Consider the following 22,091-nt stretch of genomic DNA (forward strand, 5'->3'; position numbering starts at 1 on the left):
AATAATTTTAGTAGTTCGTATTTGTTTGCTGTAGAGGCCCAAGCAACCAGTTGCACAGACATACATACCTCAAAAAAGCTCTCCACATACTGCAGTATGTACACTCCACAATCACTGAAGTTGTTCTGTTGTGGCACTTTTGGGTTGGAACCTTTCATGACATCTTTGGAAAAGCTTCTTTTGTGGCCTTTCCTGACTTCCCATTCCACTTCTAAATATCTATGATAAAAGACCACGCAAATTAGTTTGTTGCTTTTTTTCTTGCAGAATTTTGCCAAAAAAAAAGAACCCCAGACATGAAACTTACTCCCGCAGTGTTTTTACAACGTTTGACCGGGAAGGGCCTCTCAGTGAGTCCATCAGCAAAATGCAGGGCCTAAGAGAGAACACAGTTTTTAACTACACAGTATTTCACAGCAGTTTGGAACACCTTGTTACACAGCTACCTAGCTGGGAAATAGTTTGTGGGGTGACCTTGAACAAAACTAGACCAGTACTATAAAGTTTTGCCAGCGCTCCAATAATCCTCTAACTGGGACAGCTGAATACAAAGTTATCTTTAGATTTAATCATACGCTAAGTGCAGAGAATGACAGAATGCACTTAGAAAATATTGCACCATCAGACTGAAAGCATTTCCTACAGGCAAAATCTAGCTGCTTAAAACCCCTGTCAGGTGTCCAGTGCTCTTTTAGACCCCATAAACATCATTCCTGAGCACTAGCTGGAAGACAGATGGGACTGTCCACAGCACCTAAGAAGAGCCTAGGTATGCATGTTCTAGAAGTGATTCCAGCCAATGAGTCTGAAATCTACCTGATAGTTACCCACCAAACACACAGGTAGTGTTTTTCACAGACTTTAGAAAAGTAATATATCCACAAACAAACATTTTCTAGAGAACCAAGTCTGCTTAAACCCTGCAGATGCTTACCCCCGTCACTTGATCTAGGGGATACTAACTTTGCAGTAGCTATAAATGTAACCATTTTATCAGCCACCTTATAGATGCAACAGCTGGATTTATACATCAAAGCTAACTCATGACAGGAGTTCAGAATCTCAGCATTACAAGCAAGATGTATTCTTAAGGATAAATATGATGCAAATTACTTTTCCAAAGCTCTGCTTTCTCTTTTCAACCAGTAAAACTCATTCAGACAAGGCCTCCTTTATAGAAATTTTAAACCAAATTCAGACATAATACCTGCATGGATTTATGTAAAGGTTTGTTTGCATTTATAAATTATTTTACATACATGCAATTTTTTAGGCATAAGGACAAAATCACTGGAATGATGTTTATTTTTTCCTTGTATTTGTTCTAATTTCTGATAAAAAAGTTATAATTCATATAGGCAGTGCTCTTTAAAAATGCAGAATCCAGCACTTTGCAGGGGGGCGGAGGATGAAAGGTGTAGAATTGAAAGCCTTGTCAAGGTAATTTTCTTTCTCCTATAAAAGTAATTTAAAAATATACTAATAGTAAAGTATTTAAGTGCCCTTAATGACTTTGATATTTCAGTGTCAAAGATCTCATGAAATTTCATGCTTGGATTAAAAGAATGTCTGGTGGAAAGTATTACGCACAGATAATCCATCATCAGAATGGAACAAATATAGCCAAGCTATAATCAGAAGCTCATAAATATGCTTAACTCACAACACAGATGGATTTTTACCCGTTCATGAACATGTATTAAGAACAATTTGTACGCATTCCATACATTGTATAAATTCATAATTGCATCCTGCACTGTAAGAATGTATTGTGAAAGCCTTTACTTTTCTAGTAACCATTATATTTGCAAAGAAACCAAAAATGGATTAAAAAAAAAGTAAAAAAAGAATACAAACAAAATTGTGAAGACAGCAATATTAGTAAGAATATTTCTAGCTTTGGCATCATGCATTTCTGTCATACCAAAATGCAAGCAACTGCAGTCAATGATTATTAATAAATAATTTCTGGGTTTCAAACATAAAATCCCCAAATTTTAAGAGATTAAAATCCAAACCAGGTAGAAAAGCAAACAAACACGTTTAGACAAGAAGTAGGGGCAGTGAGAACTTATTCCCATTTTCCTGTACTAATTTCAGTGGTGACAAAGATTTTCTTCAGTATTAAGTTAAATATTTTCATTTAAAGGCATCAGTATTTTTTTTTAACATAGAAAGGTACATTTAAGCATGCTTCTGCACCTTCTTCCTGTAGGGATCTAAGTGCAAGATATCAAAGAACTGCTTTAATGGAAGAAACAATCTCCAAATTCTGCTGAGCACACAGGCTTAACAGACACCCAAAAAGCTCTATTTCATTTGTAGTTTCCTTCATTAAATTTTCTGCTCAACAAAGATGAGAGTACTACAAAGTATAAAATTCTCTCTAAAACACTAATAACATGCTGATTAAAGCTTTTGAAGACTGATGTATGACCGTTTCCCACAATTACTCTCTTTGAAATTCCATAGTTTTATGAAATTTCCATTTTAACCATTTAAATACTTACTGTTTGCAGACAGTAGGCTTCAAGTGCCATTGTCCCATTTCTGAATTACAGTTATCATCTACAAGGCCACCATCATCACTACTGTCTTCCTACAGAAGCAACACATTTACACATGGTTAAGAGCTAGAATTGTTTTTCAACCAGATACAAAATAATTCATTGCTATACTTACCATTTTTGTTCAAGACCAATAACAAAGTTTAATAAAGAAGTGGTAGCTTTAATCTGAAACCACTGGTTGTAAAGTTTGTGTTAAGAACTTTTAGTCACCTAGTTTGTCAAATCCATGCTGAAACCACACAGAGTGAATGGGGCTATTTATTTAACAAGACCTGAAACTACAAAAAAGCTGCAACTGAAATTTTCAGAGCGCTGTTGGCTTAAAAGATGTGCAACTCCATTATTAGGTTATAATCCAAATTATCAATACTTTCCCTTGCTAATGGTTACTAGAACTTGCTTAGCAGTTTCACGTATGTCATCTTCTAAAGGAAGAGCAAAATTTGATCTTTGCTCCAGAACGCACCAAATTGGTTCTTTGGGCAAGGAAATCAAACTGCTATGATACATGTCACGGTTTGCAAAACCAACTTGGGAATATCCTTTGACATTTTTACTTCAATATCGATTGCCATGAAAGATACAGAAATTTATGAACAAACCCACTAAGTTCTTGTATCTAAAAGTAACTCGATGATTCATAGTTTCTTACCCTTCTACCGAGTTCACAATTTCTACCACAGACCACTGTGTTATAGGGAAAGAGATGCTTTCCAAAAAATGAGAGCCCCCATATCAGCATGATTTGTGAAATTTTTAGTGACAATAATGCACAATTCACTAACACGCAGGATCCTATGACTGAAACCCTCAAGTTATGCCATGAAGATACTATCATATTAGAAGCTACTGCCTAGTTCCTAGTATGCTTGTTTCTGTTGCAGCCTCAACTCTGCTTTTGGCAGATGTGAAGGTGCACTCACCTTGTCACGGGCTACCATTTCTATACTTGCTTTGTGCATTCTAGAAGATAGCAGTGACAGCTTCAGCCTGAGCTAAGTTCTAAGCTACACTGCAGCCAGGGACCTTGGCATCTTTCCCTCCTCTCACAGAACACACCTGTCCATACGCATTCTTCCCTGGTTTCATACCATGGACTTCAGACTGGAAACGCTAATACTCATTCTCCATCTTCAGGAAACCTTAGCTGGTGTAAAATAGAGAGAAAGGCACTTCCACCAGGTAAGAATTGCAGAGTGTTTGGGCTAGTGGCATGACGAGAGGTGGTCTGAGTCTGTATGAAAAGCACAGTTCAGTTTCAAGATAAACTGCAGCTTTTATATGTGTGCGCACACATACATACTGTTTGGAGGGCACTGCAAACAGCTGCAGACTTTAAAACAATGGCTTGTTCTTGCCTCAAAGGTGAAAAATAGTTAATTCCTAGACTATATTTGATAGCTTCCAATTCTCTATTTTGGACAACTTGGAGCCATCATACACCTGGAACATGAACAGGAAGGCCAGTTAGGAAGAGTAAATGTGTTAACTCTTAGTTTGCTCGCACTGAACGCTGTAGAAGCAACAGGGCTATGGAACAATGCCCTTATGCCCAGCAGTGAGTCAGTAAAGGACATTTTAATGGTCAGTCTTTCCACAGCTCTAGAATCTCAATATCGTGCAATTTTAACATGAAAACTACTTGATTATAAATCCACGTTGCTTAAATTTGATTAGGAGAAGCACCAATGAAACAAAACAGCGGAGTAGGACCTACGTATAAATGTGTATGTTTATGTCCAGGAAATGCAGCTGAGGGAAGAGTACCTCATTCTTGGATCTGTTAGATAAACGTGGGGCTGAGGGAGATGAAACATAGAAATGTGTTGACTTTAGTTTCCACTAAAATCACACTGTGTAACATTGTCACTATGCAAAAGACTCAAAAAATTAAATGCAGGATCAGTACAGCAGTTTCCAATAAACAATTTAATGAACAGAAGTACAATGCTCTTTTGTCAGCTAATTTGCAAATTTTTGTAGGTAACCGGTGCTTTGGATTTGACACTTGTAAAGATAACTAGCTTTATAAAACGCACATTTAGAAAGCCTACACAGCTTTTATGCTCCTTCAAAGTACAACACACAACAGTCTGCACTACCCAAATAAAATTGTTAAATTCTTTACCTGGTTATCCTGGTCTTCAGAAAAATCTATAAGCTCATCTTCATTGAGTTTACTGCCATCAGCCGAGTCCTCACTATAGTTTAGCCTGATTTTGTGCAATCCATCTGTATCAATCACAGACAGTAGTTTATTTAAACATCAAATATTACATTATCCTTGAAGACCTAACTAATTTTAAGAACCTCAGATTTGCTCAGGATTGCTCACAGTAACTGTGATACAGCTGACATTATATTTTATTCATGCATATGAACAAGGGAAAAGTTTCTTCAGAGTAACAGAGCAGAAACTGTTCTTTATTCTGTGAAACACGTAAAAATCTCTAAAGACAGACTAAAACCCATCACAAAATTACCTTGTAGTTCCATGAAGCCTTTGCAGCAGCATAAGCTTGTACTGCCACCAAAAGGGGCAGGCTTATTTGGTCCCTAATACAGCCGCCGATTCCCATCCCAAGTAGGTTCCTTCCATGACACCAAGAACACCCTTTCAGTGTCCCCGACTGAGAAAGTCGGTCTTGAATCAGATTGCCCTGTGCAGTTACATGACAACCTGTGCTGGTAAAGAGGAAAAGGCAGCTTGGGAACATGCTGCTAGGGCAGGTAGAATGCTGGATCAGCTTCTTCTAGGAGCAGCAGCTTAGAAATGCTTGTGAAACTTCACTGCTTGTTACATAAAAAGAACACCTGTAAATTTACTCCTAGGCCCTCTACGTATTATTCACTGGGGAAACGGCATCAGAAGAGAATAATGAATGTTATAGCTACACTTGTGAAAGAAGCAGATACAGACAGCTACAAGCTCACTAGTCTTACTATACTACTATGCAAAACTTCAGAACAGATTTTGAAGGGAACAATAATAAACTATGAAGAAATAAGTGAAAAATTAATAATTCATGCCAGCAAAATCTGAAGTCTTCATAAGAAAACTTTTTCTAGAAAAGAGCTACGTAATTCTTACACCCCAAAGAGGGTAAAATTAGGGAGTCGTAACAATATTGCATCTAAACAATCTCAAAAATTAAAAGTGCTGGTTATGGTGTCACTGGAGGACATATTACTTATTAAAGAAAATCAGGATTTCTATAAGAACAGTAAGTAGGGCAATGAACTAGCTCATGGAAAAAAGGAGACGACCTGCATTTGAGAATACTTCAACAGAGAAGTTGAAGTGAAAGAGGTTATCAGTGGAGTTCCACAGGGACAAACTACCCTTACTCAGTACCTTTGAAAAGACCTTAGCACAAGAAGTAGGCCGCATACTAATGTGGACTTCCTGCTAACAGATTCCTAAAAAATAAAAACTGGAATCAAGAATCACTTCTCATACAAAAACTGAGCAATAAAAAGTAGATTAGTTTAGTAATTTAAAAAAAAATACATATTTTGAGTGATTTCTTCAAAGTTGTTTAGGTACCAAATTTCTTCAAAGTTCTACCAACTCCTTCTGAATTTTCACACCAGGATTTAGTTTGAGATCAAGGCATCTAGTTCTAGGCTCCCATGTATTCTCAGCGTTTGGGATTTACAATGTTATGTGAAGACCCTAATCAGAGCTACTCAACTAAACAGCTACTCTATGTCTTCTTTCAGGTAAGAAGAGGCAGTCTCCTGGTTTAATTGATTATACAATCGAAGTAGTACCTGCTGTCTTTTGACATCTCCTAGGATATCCAGGACATACATATGGGTTTGGCAGAGTCAAGATCCACACCCTTGTGGAGCAAACACTGAAGACTGGGCAGAAACCCCCCAATCATCCATTTGGCCATCTAAATTTAGCTATCTAAATATATTCTTGGTGTCAATCTCAAGTTGAATCTCACCCTCAAACCAAGACTGCAACTGTAAGAATGCCTGCATTAATGAAAAGGGGCATCATCTGCAGTAGCTGAACAAGACAGTCCAAGCATTTAGTCAGCAACAGAATGATCATCAGTCGTCAACACAATGTTGACATAATATGTCATGAATTTCCAACTGATTACAGACAAATAGCAGTAGCAGCATCCAAGGGACTAGACCATATCATACAGCAGTAATATCATAAACAATAACCATCACACATGAAATATGAATTCAAAGGAAAGTACACACACATCCCCACCGCAGACCTTCTAGAAGTGACAATGTTATTGCGAATGAATAAATTTAGATTAGAAAGTAGAAGAGTGTTTATACCCATGAAGATCACAGAATCATAGAATCACCAGGTTGGAAGAGACCCACTAGATCATTGAGTCCAACCATTCCTATCAAACACTAAACCATGCCCCTCAGCACCTCGTCCACCCGTGCTTTAAACATCTCCAGGGAAGGTGACCCAACCACCTCCCTGGGCAGCCTGTTCCAGTTCAAGATATTCAAGTTATAATGGCCTGCAGTATATAGATTAGACATACGCTTGATAATCTTTCTTGTATTCTAAGCTTTACAGTTACTTATTGTATAAATTAAGTCAGTAGGAATACTATCAATGACTGAAGTAGAAGTTTTTGCATGACCAAATGTTTTATGTTTTATGCCTCAAGGGTACTCAAACCTTTCAGTAAGCAGAGGAAAACAAATCTTTTCCTAATTCCTTCATCTGCTTTTTAAAGTATGTCTGCTCCTTTGTTCCCTTTAGAACAAAAATCAGCCTCCACAGGAGTGAGGCATGGAGGAAGCCTCTCTAAATGTTACATGGAGGTCATATCAGAGAGTTTGTATTATTATTATTATTATTATTTTCTCAGTCTTTTTACATACCTTCTATCAAGATATTAAAGACAGTGTTAAAACAGTGTTGAAGCAAAACCTCAAACACTAGAAGGCACTGTAATTAAGGTTGCTGCCCCGTGAACATACATGACGAGGATTCGCGGTCAACTACTATCCTTTCCCTAACAATTACAGTCTTAAGGGATGCAAAGTGATATCTATAAGATGATTTTGTGGGGAAAAAAAGGTCATAGAACTGAAAAATTAATCTGATTTAGGAAAATCATCTCTAGTCTTATGCCCTGAGAGTTATGTCAAGAGCCACAAAAACATTTTATACACAATGGCTATAAATTACTTATATTGCAAGCACTCAAACTTCAGCCACATACTAAAATTTCCAAGTATGATATTTACACATTGCAAAAGTAGTAACTGATGTGAAATCTCCACATTTGTTGTTAAAAGATGCATATTTTTAGAATTACATACCCAAAGATTGGCTAGCAGCTGTGAATTCACCCTGTATACCATTTTCATCCGGAGTCCTATGGTCAAGTTTATGGCATGCCAGTTCCACAGTGTTAGGTTCTTCCAAATCACTGTCTATTTGATTCAGTTTTTTGAAAGCACTTTTTCCCCTACAAGGACTTCTTCTACAACACGAAGACCCACTGTCCTCTGTTTCAGTGTTTGGGTCAATTAAAGTTGTATTATACTTTTTGGTCAATGTCTTCTTTGCTGTGGACTTGGAAGGCGAATTCTGTGCATCTAACTCATTTGGCAAAGGAGATGGCGTGCTGTTCTCTCCATCTGAAGAGGAAGATTTCATCTGTGTTGCAGCACTTTCATGATAATGGGGATTTGGTTCATATTTGGGTTTTTCTAAACCAGGAAAACAGATGACAGCCAAAAACCAGTGGGCACTGCAAAGGAAAAAAGCACATTAGAAACTAGCAATTACATTAATGCTTACTGTTAAAACCTGAGCTGATAAAACGCAAACAAAACACTGAGTGCCTGTGGCACACACACACTAAACAAACACGAGTGCCTGTGGCACACGCACACTAAACCTAAACACTGTCATCCATAGTTATCAAAGATAGATTGTCACAGCTGTTCACTTTTCCAAGCAGGTTTTACTCAAGCCTTCAGTCTTCTCTAAAGGCAGGATCCACTCCATGCAAGTAGCCACCAAAACATTCATTAATATGGCACAGGCAGTTGAAAACAGATGCTGTCTAAATATTTATTTCAATTTGCTCATACTTTACACATCCTTTTCCTTCTTTGAATTAAAGCTTATTTTGTTTTTAACGTTGTCACTGCATGAATTCAAGACTGCAGAGTTCATGTTCTATGACTGCATAAAGCTCTCTAGTAGTTCAACACAAGCAACACAAGTTAGTCAGATCTAACAAGTATGGCTCAATTGCCCATATTCTTCTGCCCATGAGATCTTTCAGTTGTATATGACACTTCAGATTTTCAAGGAAATCTTGTAAACATGAATTAAAAAAGGGGTCAAAAAGTATTCGTAATGCCATCACCACAACTCTGTTGTCCTCTTCACTCTTCACAGAACTGACATTCTAACACTTCCAGGACCAAAAATAGTTCTACTCCCCAAAACAAAATAAAGTTTTGTTCCAGTTTCCTCCTTGCCTCTTCAGATTTCATTGACTTGTCACTCAATCAGATATGGAGCTGCAGCAAATTCAGGGATTGAAGTACTGCAAGTAGGTATAAACTGACTTGATTCAGAAATTTGATGAAAGTTCGCTGATTCCCCACAGCAAATAACAAACCAGAACCTGGCAGTCTATTATGCAGGTGAAGCCACATTTCATTACAAAAAAGAAAAGCAGTAGCTAAAAATGCATGTCTAGTTGACATACTAAAAAAATGTCTTGCATATTACTTAATTCAGGATGCAAGGAACTCTGAGAACCAGACTAATTTTTGCCACATAAGAAGGTTTCAGACTTTTTATGAACAGTGTTGAATGCAGACCTTTCACTGGAACCAAAGAAACTCTTTCACATCTTTGATTTGCTATTGTATCATACAAAGAAAGTTCTGTTTACAAGGACTAATTACCAGCACCAAACCATGCGGTAAATTCCTGAAATTCACCTGCAGTACTGCAATGAGTCAAACTGCAAACACTGGAAGGGTCTAGACAACTCAAGGCTGTATGTCAGTACTATGATTATAACCTATGAAGACCAGGAATCAACTGATGGAAGAGAAGTCCAACATAAAAACCCCAAGAATAATTCCTTCCTGAGTTGACGCCCAGCTGCGTACGATGCTGCCAATGTTCAAAGCAATTTCACAGAACATTTTCCAAAAGACTGTTGATGATCTCTGCTGGTTTTGATTTCACATCTTCTACCAACAAAAACAGGTTCCTTTGAGCATCAACATGATCTTTGGGAAGAGGGAATAGGGTGGGTGCTCAAGCACAGTGATGTTGTTATTAGCTAAAAAATGCTTCACAGACAAAGCGTTGTGGGCTGGCGCATACCAACATCTGTATTTGAACATGCATCCACTCACACTGAGTGAAGCGATCGAGTTGAGCCTTGTCTCTCTGTGACAGGTTAGAACATGTTCTATAACCACCTCTTTGTCTTTCCTCTTTCACTCTTGGTTCCCGAGCTGTTGGGTTAGTCTCACTTTTTTGTGCTGGACCTTGTATTAAGTTGTAAATACAGATGTCTGGGCAAAGGCAAGTTGAAAAAAATCTGAAAAACAGGTTCTCCAGAACCCACACAGAATGGCACATACTTTGCTCTCTATATACAACAGGCATTAACTGATTCTCCCTCTTCACCACTGTTTCACTGTGCTTCTAGCATTTTCACTAATCCCTTGAAGTTACGAGTAAACGCCTGATTACCAAAAAAATAGTCGAAAATTATATTCTACCGGATATACAACATTTAAACATTTCCATGGCTGTCAACACAAAACATGACAGTTCACATTTTGCCAGTGAGGAACAGAAGCACTGGGAAATTTGGGGAAATTACACAACATGAAAAAAGTAACACAAGGGATTTTCTGAAAAAGCAGCAACTTAGTATAGATGTTGGTCCCATTCCACAGCCTACATCATAAAATTTGCATCTCCAAAAGACTCACTGCAGATTAAGAACCAACTAATCTATAAATCAGCACCACAAATACATAAGAATGTTGTATTTGGCACAAAAGCAAAGTTTCATGGTCCTGTCAACAAAGTCCAGGGGCTACATATTTCACAACCCATATACACAGCTACAGAATGTCACCTGAGGCCGTAAATTCCACAAATGGGATCTATACTGTACTTGTTAACCAGATCAGAATTCCTTCACGTTAATATTTTGCCATTAAGAAAGAAAAATCAGCGCTGGTATTTATTGCCTCTTTTGTCAACAATATGTTTAGTTCTAAAATTTGAATTTTCTGCTTCTTTATCATAAAAGCTAAGAAGCACTTGAAGTGGTACTGCCGTGAAGTTATTGAAAATAAAACAGGATTTACATGTCAATTCAACATAAAGACAGAAGCTACATATCAAAGGAAGAGAGACACGTGCAATAAAGTAAACAGGAAAACCCCAGCACATTTTTTGACTGAAAAAAGTGAAGGCAACTCCAATTCTCTGCTCTTGACCCATTTTGAAACAAAATATATGGAAAAGAGCAGTCAAATATATAGCAACCTGGTAAAACCCGCTCTTCTTCTGTCTCATGGCAATATAAAGGAGAAACTTAGCAAGTGACAGCTCTGCTACTAGGACAGACACCTATAAGCCTTCATACTCGCTAGTTTTTGTATTCTTCTCCAGGTGGCTCTCCAGCCTCCTCTCCATCCTACAATACCACTTACTCATCATAATGGGATTATTTCATTCTCGAGTCACTGATTCTTTCCTAAATATGTTAACAACTTCAAAAAAAAACATTCAGCTTTTTGTTCCTCAAAACTGAATGCTGGGTTTTGGGAAGTGGGGGAAGCGACATGTTTGAGGGGAGAGAGAATAGCAAGGTGCATCTAAGAAAAATACAAGCAGCTACTAACAATTCATTAAGAAAAAAAGAAATGTGGAAGATCTAATCTATGCTTTCTCTGCCAGAATGCAGGTAAAAACAATAGTAAGAAACAGACCTGCTCTCCCAACCCCCCGCTGTCAAATCACCACTTTCTCATCTCCTTGGATACTTGCTTATCTTCTGCTTTAAAATATTCTTGCTTTACATATTGGGAAACCATTTTGGCAAACAAATGTCCTACTACCACCACTTACCAAGTTTCAGTTCAGAGTGAAGGACAGTCCCATAAAGTGTGAACAGAATCATTTCCAGATGAAAAAGAGACACGAGTACTTCTCATGCTCTAATTGCTACTGGATGAGTCCATGAGACAAAGCTAGCCGAACGCAAAGTCCACAAGCCACACATGGTATGAACATCATGTCTTCAGTACAAACTGTTTTGCTCTGCAAATTCACTCCCACTGAGCTCCAAATTCACTACCACTCATGAAGGTAGACAGCAAAGACTACCATATGTTACTAGCAATATAACTAGTTTGCATAAAACCACAGAAATATTTCTTTACATTTTCAGGTAAGTCAAGCTGCCTGGTATTTGCAGCATGATCAGTCTAATTTCTCCTATGCATAACCAATGTGGATGTGTGAATGATGTGAGAGGATGGTGGGAAGTAAAAAAGCTCTAAGGCAACTAAAGCTGAAGTCACAAGTGGTGTTCCCCCAGGGCTCTGTGTTGCGTCCAGTTCTGTTAAAAATTTTTATCAATTATCTGAGTGAGAGGATTGAGTGTACCCTTAGTAAGTTCACAGATGACACTAAGCTGGGAGGAAGTGTCAATCTCCTTGAGGGTAGAGAGGCTCTGCAGAGGGATCTGAACAGGCTGCATTGATGGGCTGAGACCAACAATATGAGGTTCAACAAGGCCAAGTGCTGAGAACTGCATTTTGGACACAACAATCCTATGCAGCGCTACAGGCCTTGGGAACAATGGCTGGAAAGCTACCTGGCAGAGAAGGACCTGGGGGTGTTAGTTGACAGTGGCTGAACATGAGCCAGGTGGCCAAGGCAGCCAATGGCATCTCAGCCTGTAACAGAAACAGTACATCCACAGGACCAGGGAAGTGAATTGGACCCTGTACTCTGCACTGGTGAGGTTGCACCTTGAATACTGTGTTCAGTTCTGGGCCCCTCACTACAAGAAAGACATTAAGGTCCTGCAGCGCATCCAGAGAAGGGCTATGAAGTTGGTGAAGGGGCTGGAGAACAAGACTTATGAAGAGCAGCTGAAGGAACAGGGGTTATTGACTCTGGAGAAAAGGAGTCTGAGGGGAGACCTTATCGCCGTCTACAATTGCCTGAAAGGAGGTTGCAAGGAGGTGGGTGTTGATCTCTTCTCCCAAGTGACACGTGACAGTACTAGAGAAAATGGCCTCAAGTTGCCCCAGGGACAGTTCAGATTCAACATGAGGAAAAGCTTCTTCACCAAAAGGGTTATCAAGCACTGGAACAGGCTGCCCAGGGAGGTAGTGGAGTCACCATCCCTGGAGGTACTTAAAATAAGGGCAGGTGAAGTGCTTGGGCATATGATTTTGTAGTGGACAGGCATGGTTGGACTCTATGATCTCAAAGATCTTCTCCAAACAAGATATTCTATGATTCCATAAAAGATACTTCAAAGTCTTGGTACTTAAAGCTTTTGGGGGAGATGGATGGCAAGGATGAAGTCTGCAGTGCACAAGGGGAATATCTTACACCCAAGCCATTTTCATCACCAAAGGACTGGCTGTCTGCCCATGGCTGTACAGAGGTCACAGCATCTCAAAATCTAAAGTCAGTGCTTGTAAACAGCTGTCTCTGGGATCTAGTTATGACTTTGTTGTATCTATGGCCAGTTGCTTCACAACTGCCTCTCTACGGTTAGCCTCATAATTCCGCGGGGGAAGGGTCAGGAAAAAAGAAGATTCGGGAATTCTCCTTGCACTCCACAATGGCACGGTATCCAGATAAAATGCTCTGAAGAGCTTCTAATTAAAAAGCACACCTACTCTCTGAGTTTTTAAAAGATCAGTGAGGTACACCTATGACAAGTCAGTTACAATTCTTCTGTCCCTCTGTCCTTACTTTATTACATTTTTATTGTATATTTTTAAAATGCACTAGTTTAACTTCCCTAAATATTATGGCTTAACGACTGCTTAGATTCTTTTTGTGAAATACAGAAATGTGTTTGGGACAACTTCTTCTGATCTTAAGGGAAGCAAGCATCATTAAAAGTCCTTAACAACCATTAGAATGCTAACAGTCTACTTCCTGACAAAAGGAAAACATCAGGACAAAAGGATACAAAGAGAAAGACTAAAGCTCCCAATACAGGGCAGTAGAGATTTTTCAGTTGTGTTTTCTACCAGTACAGGTTTACAGTAACTAAAAGACAATCTCATCTACATCAAAGAGATCTCATTAGAAGGAAAAGTAGACTAAAAAAGGTAAATCCAGAAGTCCTCAATGACAACACGTTAGAAGAACGAAGTCTAGAGAACCAGGTAAAACCTAGATAAAGCACTCACAAAAGTTCATTTTTGCTCAGTCTTTTTATTGTTTGATACTTTTTATACTACAATGGCACTTAAATGGCTTATATGAGTAGTTTGTTTTTATTACCTGGAAAAAGAGGTTTATTCTCTTATTTTTTTTTAAACTTCAGTTCACACTATAATATAACTTTCAATTTTATAACTATGAAGCTTAAAGCCTTTACCAAACGTGATAAAAAGGTATATTTACTTACGCTTCATTAAGGGGAACAAAAATGAAATCTTTCTCAAAAATGTCGACATGCCTTGTCCATGTTTTTACTCGCCCATGTCGTTTCTGTTGTATTCTGCAAGAAGAAACCAAGACATGATTTCAAGGGTAGCTTATTTTAATTGAAAGACTACTTTTCCAGATAGTTCCACCTTAACAGCTTCAGACTGTCAAGGCATATTCTATGGTTTATATAGGTCCAGATGCTTCCTAGAGTTCTCCTGGTATCATAATATTGTCTGGAAGGATTTAATCTCTTTAAAGCATCTGTTCTTGTAGTTTTCATTGTACTTAGCTCTTAGTCAAACTGACTTATCAACAGACTTACGAAAGGTTTGAAGTTTCATGAATATTTCTTCTTTCTCTTTGATTAAGGCGTTTATAGAAGAATGAACTGAACACATGTATTCTATCAGCATCTTCTTTTTTCAGTTTTTCAAGTACCAAATACCTAATAGTTAACAAAAATGAAAAATTAGGGAGGTGTTACAGTATCTATCACCAGAGTAAAAAAGTGCTACCTCCCCACCAAACTACTTTAGCCTCTCACAGAATAGCTATAAGAATATCAGAGCTAACTAACCACAGGAGCTAAGTAATGCAAAATCTGTGTCAGTATTTCAAGGTATTAAGGACTCTATTCAATCAACAAGTAGTTGTATTGCCGTTGTACTTATTTTCATATTATGGCAGAAAAACAAATTTTCAATGAGTTTGTTACACATGACCTACCTAGGAGAAACCTATATTTTGTAACTGAGGTGCTAAATCTCCAGATATTCCCAGAGATATATACTAATTTTCTTTTCACCTCTAGAATATTTTAATAGACTGAATATTATACACATACATAATATGTATATGTTGCATAAACACAGCAGCATGTAACAATTTAATATGCTTCTAACATCTGTAGCATCACTGACAAAAAAAATAATTTATATATTATGTTAATCCAAACCACCAAAACTCCAGGGAACACAAATATTCTGGAAAAAAACAATTGACCTTAAATAAGCTTTTTTTTTTTTTTGCTTGTAGTTAAAATTCCTCCTTGGATGCAAAGAAATGTTAAAGAATCTTTTTCCCAAGTGACAGCAATGTCATTGCCAAGTAGGACAGGAGAGGAACCAAAATTTCTTGCAAAGATGTACAACCACCTTTAAAATTAGAGCTACACAGAGTTGGAGACCAAGTGTTATGAACTTAATGATGAATCTTTAATGTCAGAACTTTTCAACATTCACAGTAAAAGACAACTAAAAACTGATCTGAAATAATACTTACTTTAAATAAAAATCAATAATAACGTCATTTAAAAATTCTCCTTCATTTAGACAATGGAGGTCTTCATTGGTCACAGAAATACCACCTTTAGCTGGAGGAGGTGGGTAAACTATCAACCTGAAAGGAAAAATACATTCAATAATAAGTATGAAATGGCAAAAAAACGTCATAGAACTGCTACAGGGCAAAGATAAACATCTTACTTTTCTATAGGACCAATAAATACTGTATGTGGTTCTCCAATTTCATCATCATCATCAAAATACGGTAACTGTTTATTTCGCTGCTGCATTTTGGACTCAGAAGCAACCTTAAAAGAATAAAGTCAATATTAATTTGCATGCTGTGTTGAAAATTACCAAAAGGGTAATAAAAGCTTTGTGAAGTCCAGCAGCATCATACCCATTGCTTTTAAGAAGGACTTCAAGTTTGGGGTTTTTTCCCTTTTCTACTTCATTTATCATAGAGTCACCAGATTGGAAAAGACCTCTTGGATCGTCAAGTCCAACTATTCCTATTTGACACTAAACCATGTCCCCGAGCATCTTGTCTACCCGTCTTATAAACATCTCCAGGGATTGTGACTCAACCACCTCCCTGGGCTGCCTGTTCCAGTGCCCAATGACCCTTTCTGTGAAAAATCTTCTCCTGATGTCCAGTCTGAACCTCCCCTGGCGGAGTTTGAGGCCATTCCCTCTTGTCCTGTCCCCTGTCACTTGGGAAAAGGGGCCAACATCCACCTCTCTACAACTTAGGTCTTTACTCATTTCTTGCAGATCCATAAAAGTTTCAAATTCTTTAAGAAGAAGTTTTGTTTAAAGAAAGCATTAATTAAATTTAATTACAACACTGCAACTTTATTTCTTGTTTGAAATATAATTTTATCAGTATATGGGTTTGGAAACAATTATGTTGTCTAATAATAGTAAAAATTTCTTGTCCCTTAATACTAACATCATCACTTGTCACCACTGTGCAATACTACTATCACACGAACCCCACTAAAAGGTATTGTGAAAGCACAGACTATTTCCCATAGCTTCATAACCCACCACGGACCAGTCTGGAATTCTCATATAAGAGCCAGAAGTAATTTGGATTGGTTTTAGTCTAGTGACTATCATACTATCTTTAGTCTATTCATAACCCAAATAATATCATAGAATCATACAATAGTTAGGGTTGGACGAGACCTTAAAGATCATCTAGTTCCAACCCCCCTGCCACAGGCAGGAACATCCCACTAGATCAGGCTGCCCAAGGTCCCATCCAACCTGGCCTTGAACACCTCCAGGGATGGGGCAGCCACAGCTTCCCTGGACAACCTGTGCCAGTGTCTCACAGTGAAGAAATTCTTCCTTATGCCAAGCCTAAATCTGCCCCTCTCCAGTTTATACCTGCTCCCCCTTGTCCTGTTACTACAAGCCTTTGTGGACATTTCCTCCTCATTTATATATACCCCCAATATAATGGATTTTGTTCTAAAACAAAGACATAATTACATTTTTTATTTTGTTTTCTCTGTGAGATGGGCTTCCTTTGGAATTGTCTTCCAAGCACTTAGTAAATGCAACAAGCCTGCCATTGGCTTCTTCAAAGGAAATTTTCACGAAGAAGTCAGAAATATTATTTCTAATACCAATGTCAGTAATTATTTTTTCAAATATTGAGTTTGCATGAGGATCAAGACCGGTTTCAAAAATCAAAATTATGTACTGTTCTTCTTGACCTACAAAAAAGCAGAGAGAATATTATTCATTTAGAAACAAAATAAAATATGTTGCAAGTATAAACAGATTTCAAAGAATTGTGGGCATACACAAACTTTGAAACAACAGCTTCTCTGCTTACTGACAATAAGGCTCTGTAATCAATACTTTATATTTTCCTTATTACAGCTCCTACCTTATCATTTCAATACAATTCCAGGAATTACGTACTCAGCATAATTTCTTTTCTACATAGGGAAAACACTATATAGGGAAACACAATGCCCAGGTCCGTGCCAAGAAGTCTAGAGCAAATCTATCAAAAATCAATCAAGATATACCCATATGTGAAAAGTCACCAGAAAAGAAGAACTGTATAAAGAATATAGATGGGCTTTTGTTTATTATTGAAATGACTTTCATCTAGTTAACCTCTTCAACACTTACATAGTATTTTATTTTAAGATAGGTCAGCCTGGTTTTCTCCTACTTTCAAACAGATGTGATTTTAAAAGGGGAAGGAAGAAAAAAACAAAAACAAAACAAAAAGAGAGAACTGAAACAACAAACTAAATTAAACAAGAAAAAGTATGAGACCCCATGATTCAGGTAGATGCATGGTCTGCCCTGATCCCAGAAGGCTAGACTCAAAGGTTATTGCTTTTTGAAAATTTTGCATGTTAAAGTCACTACAGCATATGAGCCCAGAGGTCACACAGCCTTTTAGCTAAAACAGTATAAGAATCACTTTTACATAGTTATACAGCACTAACATCTACAAATCAGCTCTTTCAGACAAGGGAGATTCTCAGAAACAGTGACACATCAAAAAAATACTTTTAACTTGACTTGTCTAGTAAGCAGGACACAAAACTTATACCAGTGCTTAGAAAACAAACTGAATACTGAGAGGAAAAAAGTACATTTTTGTGACTACTATTTCCAGACTTAAAAGGGAAGATAAGCATGATGCTTTTTCAAAAAGGGGATACAAACTGTATACTATATAGCAGAAGCACAAAGTTCTAACAAACTGCTCTTACTGATTCTAGGCACGTGATGTTGGGTACGTAACTAGAAAAACCTTCAACAGCAATTTCACAAAAGAAACAGTTATTTTTCTCTGATCAGATTTCTGTTGCCATAGAAACAGAAATCTCTTAAGGATCTCCAATCCACTGGCAACCAGTTTTCATTTCTAAAAAGTATGCCTCTGAACAAGGAAACAAATTTAAAATGTCACAGTAATCAGACTCTTCACCTCCTTACACAGGAAGAGGGATCTCCTCACCTAGAAGAGCAAAGTCCTTGCTTTCAGGTTCTGTAACATAAACAAACCAAAACCTCTCTGCCCCCAGTGAACATTCTGTGAACAGAACACTGTCAGGCTTTTTCTCATGCTTACTCTTGCTATCCCTAATAAATCTTGTATTTGTCTTGGTACAGTGGATTAGCAGGTCAGCCTACACCTTAACCAAAAGTTGGAGAATGTGAGTGAGATCAACCAGCTACTGTACAGACACCACCCGTTCAGATCATCTGAAAAATAAAACAGCAGTAAGGTGCACTAAGAAGGAAAGATGTGAGCCATCAGACAGAGCAGCGGGATTTGGGCTGCGAATCCCAGTCTCGTGAAGCCAGCTAACTCAGAGCTGCAGAGACCTGCTTTTCTCTAAGAGAAGCATTTCAGACACACACATCACCATTTCCTTTCGGTTATTCTTAACTTGGTGCACTAACTGTTGCGAAAAATAACTCTTCAGCAGCCTATTTCCCAATTCACAGCACATAGAATTTAGGTGTCTAAACGGGTTTTAGGTGTTCCTATTTTGGGCACTAGGCATCTACACACAGTTGCTCAAACCACTAACAATTCAGACTTGAAGTCATTTCATTGCAAACAGCAACTGTGGTATCACAAAGCACAATCAATTATCAAGTACAATAAAGCAGCTGGGTGTAGAAGAACTAGCTCAGCACAACAGCCTCACAAGGAAAAGCTGGGGGCAGAAATGCTGAGACCTGCTTAAGGAAGGATTTCTTACCTAGACCACCCAGGAAGCTTTTCCTTTTTTCACTTGTGAACACTTGTGTTTACCTGGGGTCTCATGCCTGCTCCTAGGATTGTCTCTAGCCCCCCTGCATGCTCTCCAATTATTTTTGTAATTATAACACTCCTTACAGCTCATACTTTTTATAGAAGGTGGATAAGGTTATTATAATGGTATTATGTGTTGAAAGCACAGAATTCTGTGATTGTTGAAAGCATTCTTCCTCCATATGAATGCATCATGCATTTATAGAGCTGAGTAGAGGTATAAATAACCACAAAATTTAACCTAAAGCAAAGCCTACTTAAACAGAAGAGGACTCTATGCTAATTTGAAAAACAGCACGCTTACTAAGATGAGGAAAACTATGTTGAAATTAAGTATAATTTTAAGATACGTCCACTTATTTCCCCAAGCAGACATTTGTGTACCTCACAAGATCACTACAAGCATATAAGAAAAAAACCCGTGCCAACCCACACAGCAATTTTTATTGAAACCAAGGCCGGTGAGAAGAACAGCACAGAAAGCAGGATACCAAAAACTGTCATATAAACATAAAGGCCCACATAAAAAAGTTAAGCAAACAACTTGCTTTCATTCAATAGAAATATCAGTGAAAAAAGTTATACTAAGCTGACTACATGTTGTAACTAGCATGCGCCTGGACAGACTACAAGTTGTGCCAATCTGTTCTGAACTGTAATCCTCATCAGCCTGGGAAGGTGATCATGTCTGAAAAAACTCTACTCCTGTCCAGCCAATGATGCCAGTTTTTTCCCCTAGTGCACTAAGTTATTATCCAAACCATCAAAACACAATTTAAAGAAAAGACTAAAATTGTTTTACTTACTGTCTCCTTTACATTCGTACCAGACATTATCTTTACTCATTTTCAACTGGTCTCTCAGACTGCTACAGGTTGATGGCGCTGTTTGTAGGAAAACTACTGGCAATTTTCGGACACTACACCATTCACATTTGGTAAGTTCTGAAGTTTTCAGGTTAATCTCTCGGATATCGCTTTCTGACTCTAGAAGAAAATAATGACATTATATTATATTATATGTATGTTTCCTTTACAATTCCCCCTTGACTTTATCAAGACATTAGTATGTATTTATTAACTTTTAAGAAACTTTTTACAAGTTTGAAATTAACACGTATCCAGGAAGTGATGCCTGTTAATACCTTAAAAGACAAACTGAACTCCACTGTCACCTTTCAGGAAAGTAATCAAAACCAAATTGCTTTCTTCTCACCAACTTCAATCTAGTTTTTATCCCATGGAAAAAAACCAGCACTTCCAGTGACAATTTAAATTTGCAACTATTGCTATGACACATTTTACTATCGATTTGTAAAACTTTCTTTGTAGATTTACCTTTGACCAGGTTCCCGTATGAAAAAAAAAAAACAACCAAATCACTTCAAAATGGAGAGGAAAAAAAACATGTGCAGAGAAACAATCTGATTGCCTGAGGAAAATAAGGCGCTGCTCTCAATTTAATTTACTACCAAAGAGATGTGTCAGCAACATTATTAGTTTTTCTTATTATTAATCAGTGGAGGGGTGTCGTGTCGTTCGTGTGTCATGTGCCCTCCACTTCCCCAACTGTTTCCTCTGTCCTTCCCTTGGCAATTAGCAGCCAATGTCCAGCAGCACCCTCCACATTCTCCCTTCTTGTTGGCAACCACGTGTCAACCCCTGTGCCTCCCTCAAAGGGAATCTACCTATACAGACAAGGCAAACAGTTACCCAAGGCAAAGTATCCACTGGCTGCAGACTGGGCTTCTGCAGAGGAAAGCAGCTCTCCTTTCCCTCTAAACCTCCAATAGTCCTTGTCCCACGAGCTGAGGAAGCATCAGCCCAGCTCTGAGTCAGGCTGCAGCGACAACATGCTTCCTTTGAGCTGATGGGCAACATTTTCTGCTCAGAACAGTGGTTTGCCATCTCACCAAGAAAAGAGCAGCAGAAACATGCTACATGGATCTAACTAGTCCATCTTCTTGCGCTGATTCTCCTTTACCTTCCTTAGGGACTTACATAGGAAAAAATGAAGCTAGTAACTAAATGAAAGCTTACAGAGGACTCCTACAGTCTTTTCTCCCTTGTGTTTAAAACAAAACAAAAAAAGAATAGCTTTCAAAGGCTAGGCTGCAATACCTCAGTTTCTATAGTAATACTTCAGTTTTCTCCTTCCTAAATGCACACACTTTTATTTTACCTAAATTCCATTCTCAGAGGCAGATCACAGTAACAACGATCCAAACATAAAACCAGATTCAACCCATTTAACTGAGGCACACAGGTCCTTCTAATGCTGTCTAGATAGAAGGTCCTTGCCAAAACATGAGCTAGTTGGTCTTCTAAGAAAACTCCACACTCTTATCACTGGGTCTGCACTGAGAAGCAGAGAGAGTTTTAAGAACCTGACACATATTTATACATGCAAAACCAGGCTCAAGGCAGGACAGTACTGCTGCTTCTACAGCTGTTCAAAACATTTGCCTCTCCCTGAAAAAGCATGACCACCGTAATCAATCTAAACAAAGAAAAAAATTGGCATTTCTTATTTCAAGATCCTTACTTGTATTAAAACAAAACATGAAATTATTATGAAGTTAATAGAAATGGAGTTAGCTGGGAATACACCCATCTTCCTCCAAAGACAAAGACCAAAAAATTAAATGGAAAAGTGCTAAATGATCCACTAAGCACAGTATTTAATGAGACGCCATCTTTATGCTACCAAGGGATCAAGTCCCATGGAAATAACTTCACCAT

At 38.0% G+C, this 22,091-nt stretch overlaps 1 protein-coding gene across 7 annotated transcripts in view; it reads right to left on the minus strand.

Annotated features, from left to right (window-relative positions):
* Window positions 1–22,091, minus strand: part of SENP6 (SUMO specific peptidase 6) — an 81,672-nt gene that overhangs the window by 5,682 nt on the left and 53,899 nt on the right. For 5 of the 7 annotated variants that reach the window (XM_069851349.1, XM_069851348.1, XM_069851347.1 and 2 more), the window contains 11 exons: window positions 20,157–20,336; window positions 17,046–17,272; window positions 15,747–15,853; window positions 15,544–15,660; window positions 14,585–14,707; window positions 14,240–14,332; window positions 7,893–8,326; window positions 4,699–4,802; window positions 2,511–2,599; window positions 308–376; window positions 69–219 (listed from right to left, as the gene is read on the minus strand). In XM_069851349.1, the coding sequence (XP_069707450.1) occupies window positions 69–219; window positions 308–376; window positions 2,511–2,599; window positions 4,699–4,802; window positions 7,893–8,326; window positions 14,240–14,332; window positions 14,585–14,707; window positions 15,544–15,660; window positions 15,747–15,853; window positions 17,046–17,272; window positions 20,157–20,336 (1,694 nt within the window). Of the gene's footprint in view, window positions 1–68; window positions 220–307; window positions 377–2,510; window positions 2,600–4,698; window positions 4,803–7,892; window positions 8,327–14,239; window positions 14,333–14,584; window positions 14,708–15,539; window positions 15,661–15,746; window positions 15,854–17,045; window positions 17,273–20,156; window positions 20,337–22,091 lie in introns of those variants that run through there. The other 2 variants (XM_069851352.1, XM_069851350.1) reach the window with 1 other exon arrangement.

The sequence above is a fragment of the Phaenicophaeus curvirostris genome, chromosome 2 (assembly GCF_032191515.1).
Source record: "Phaenicophaeus curvirostris isolate KB17595 chromosome 2, BPBGC_Pcur_1.0, whole genome shotgun sequence".
In the NCBI taxonomy this organism is placed as follows: Eukaryota; Metazoa; Chordata; class Aves; order Cuculiformes; family Cuculidae; genus Phaenicophaeus; species Phaenicophaeus curvirostris.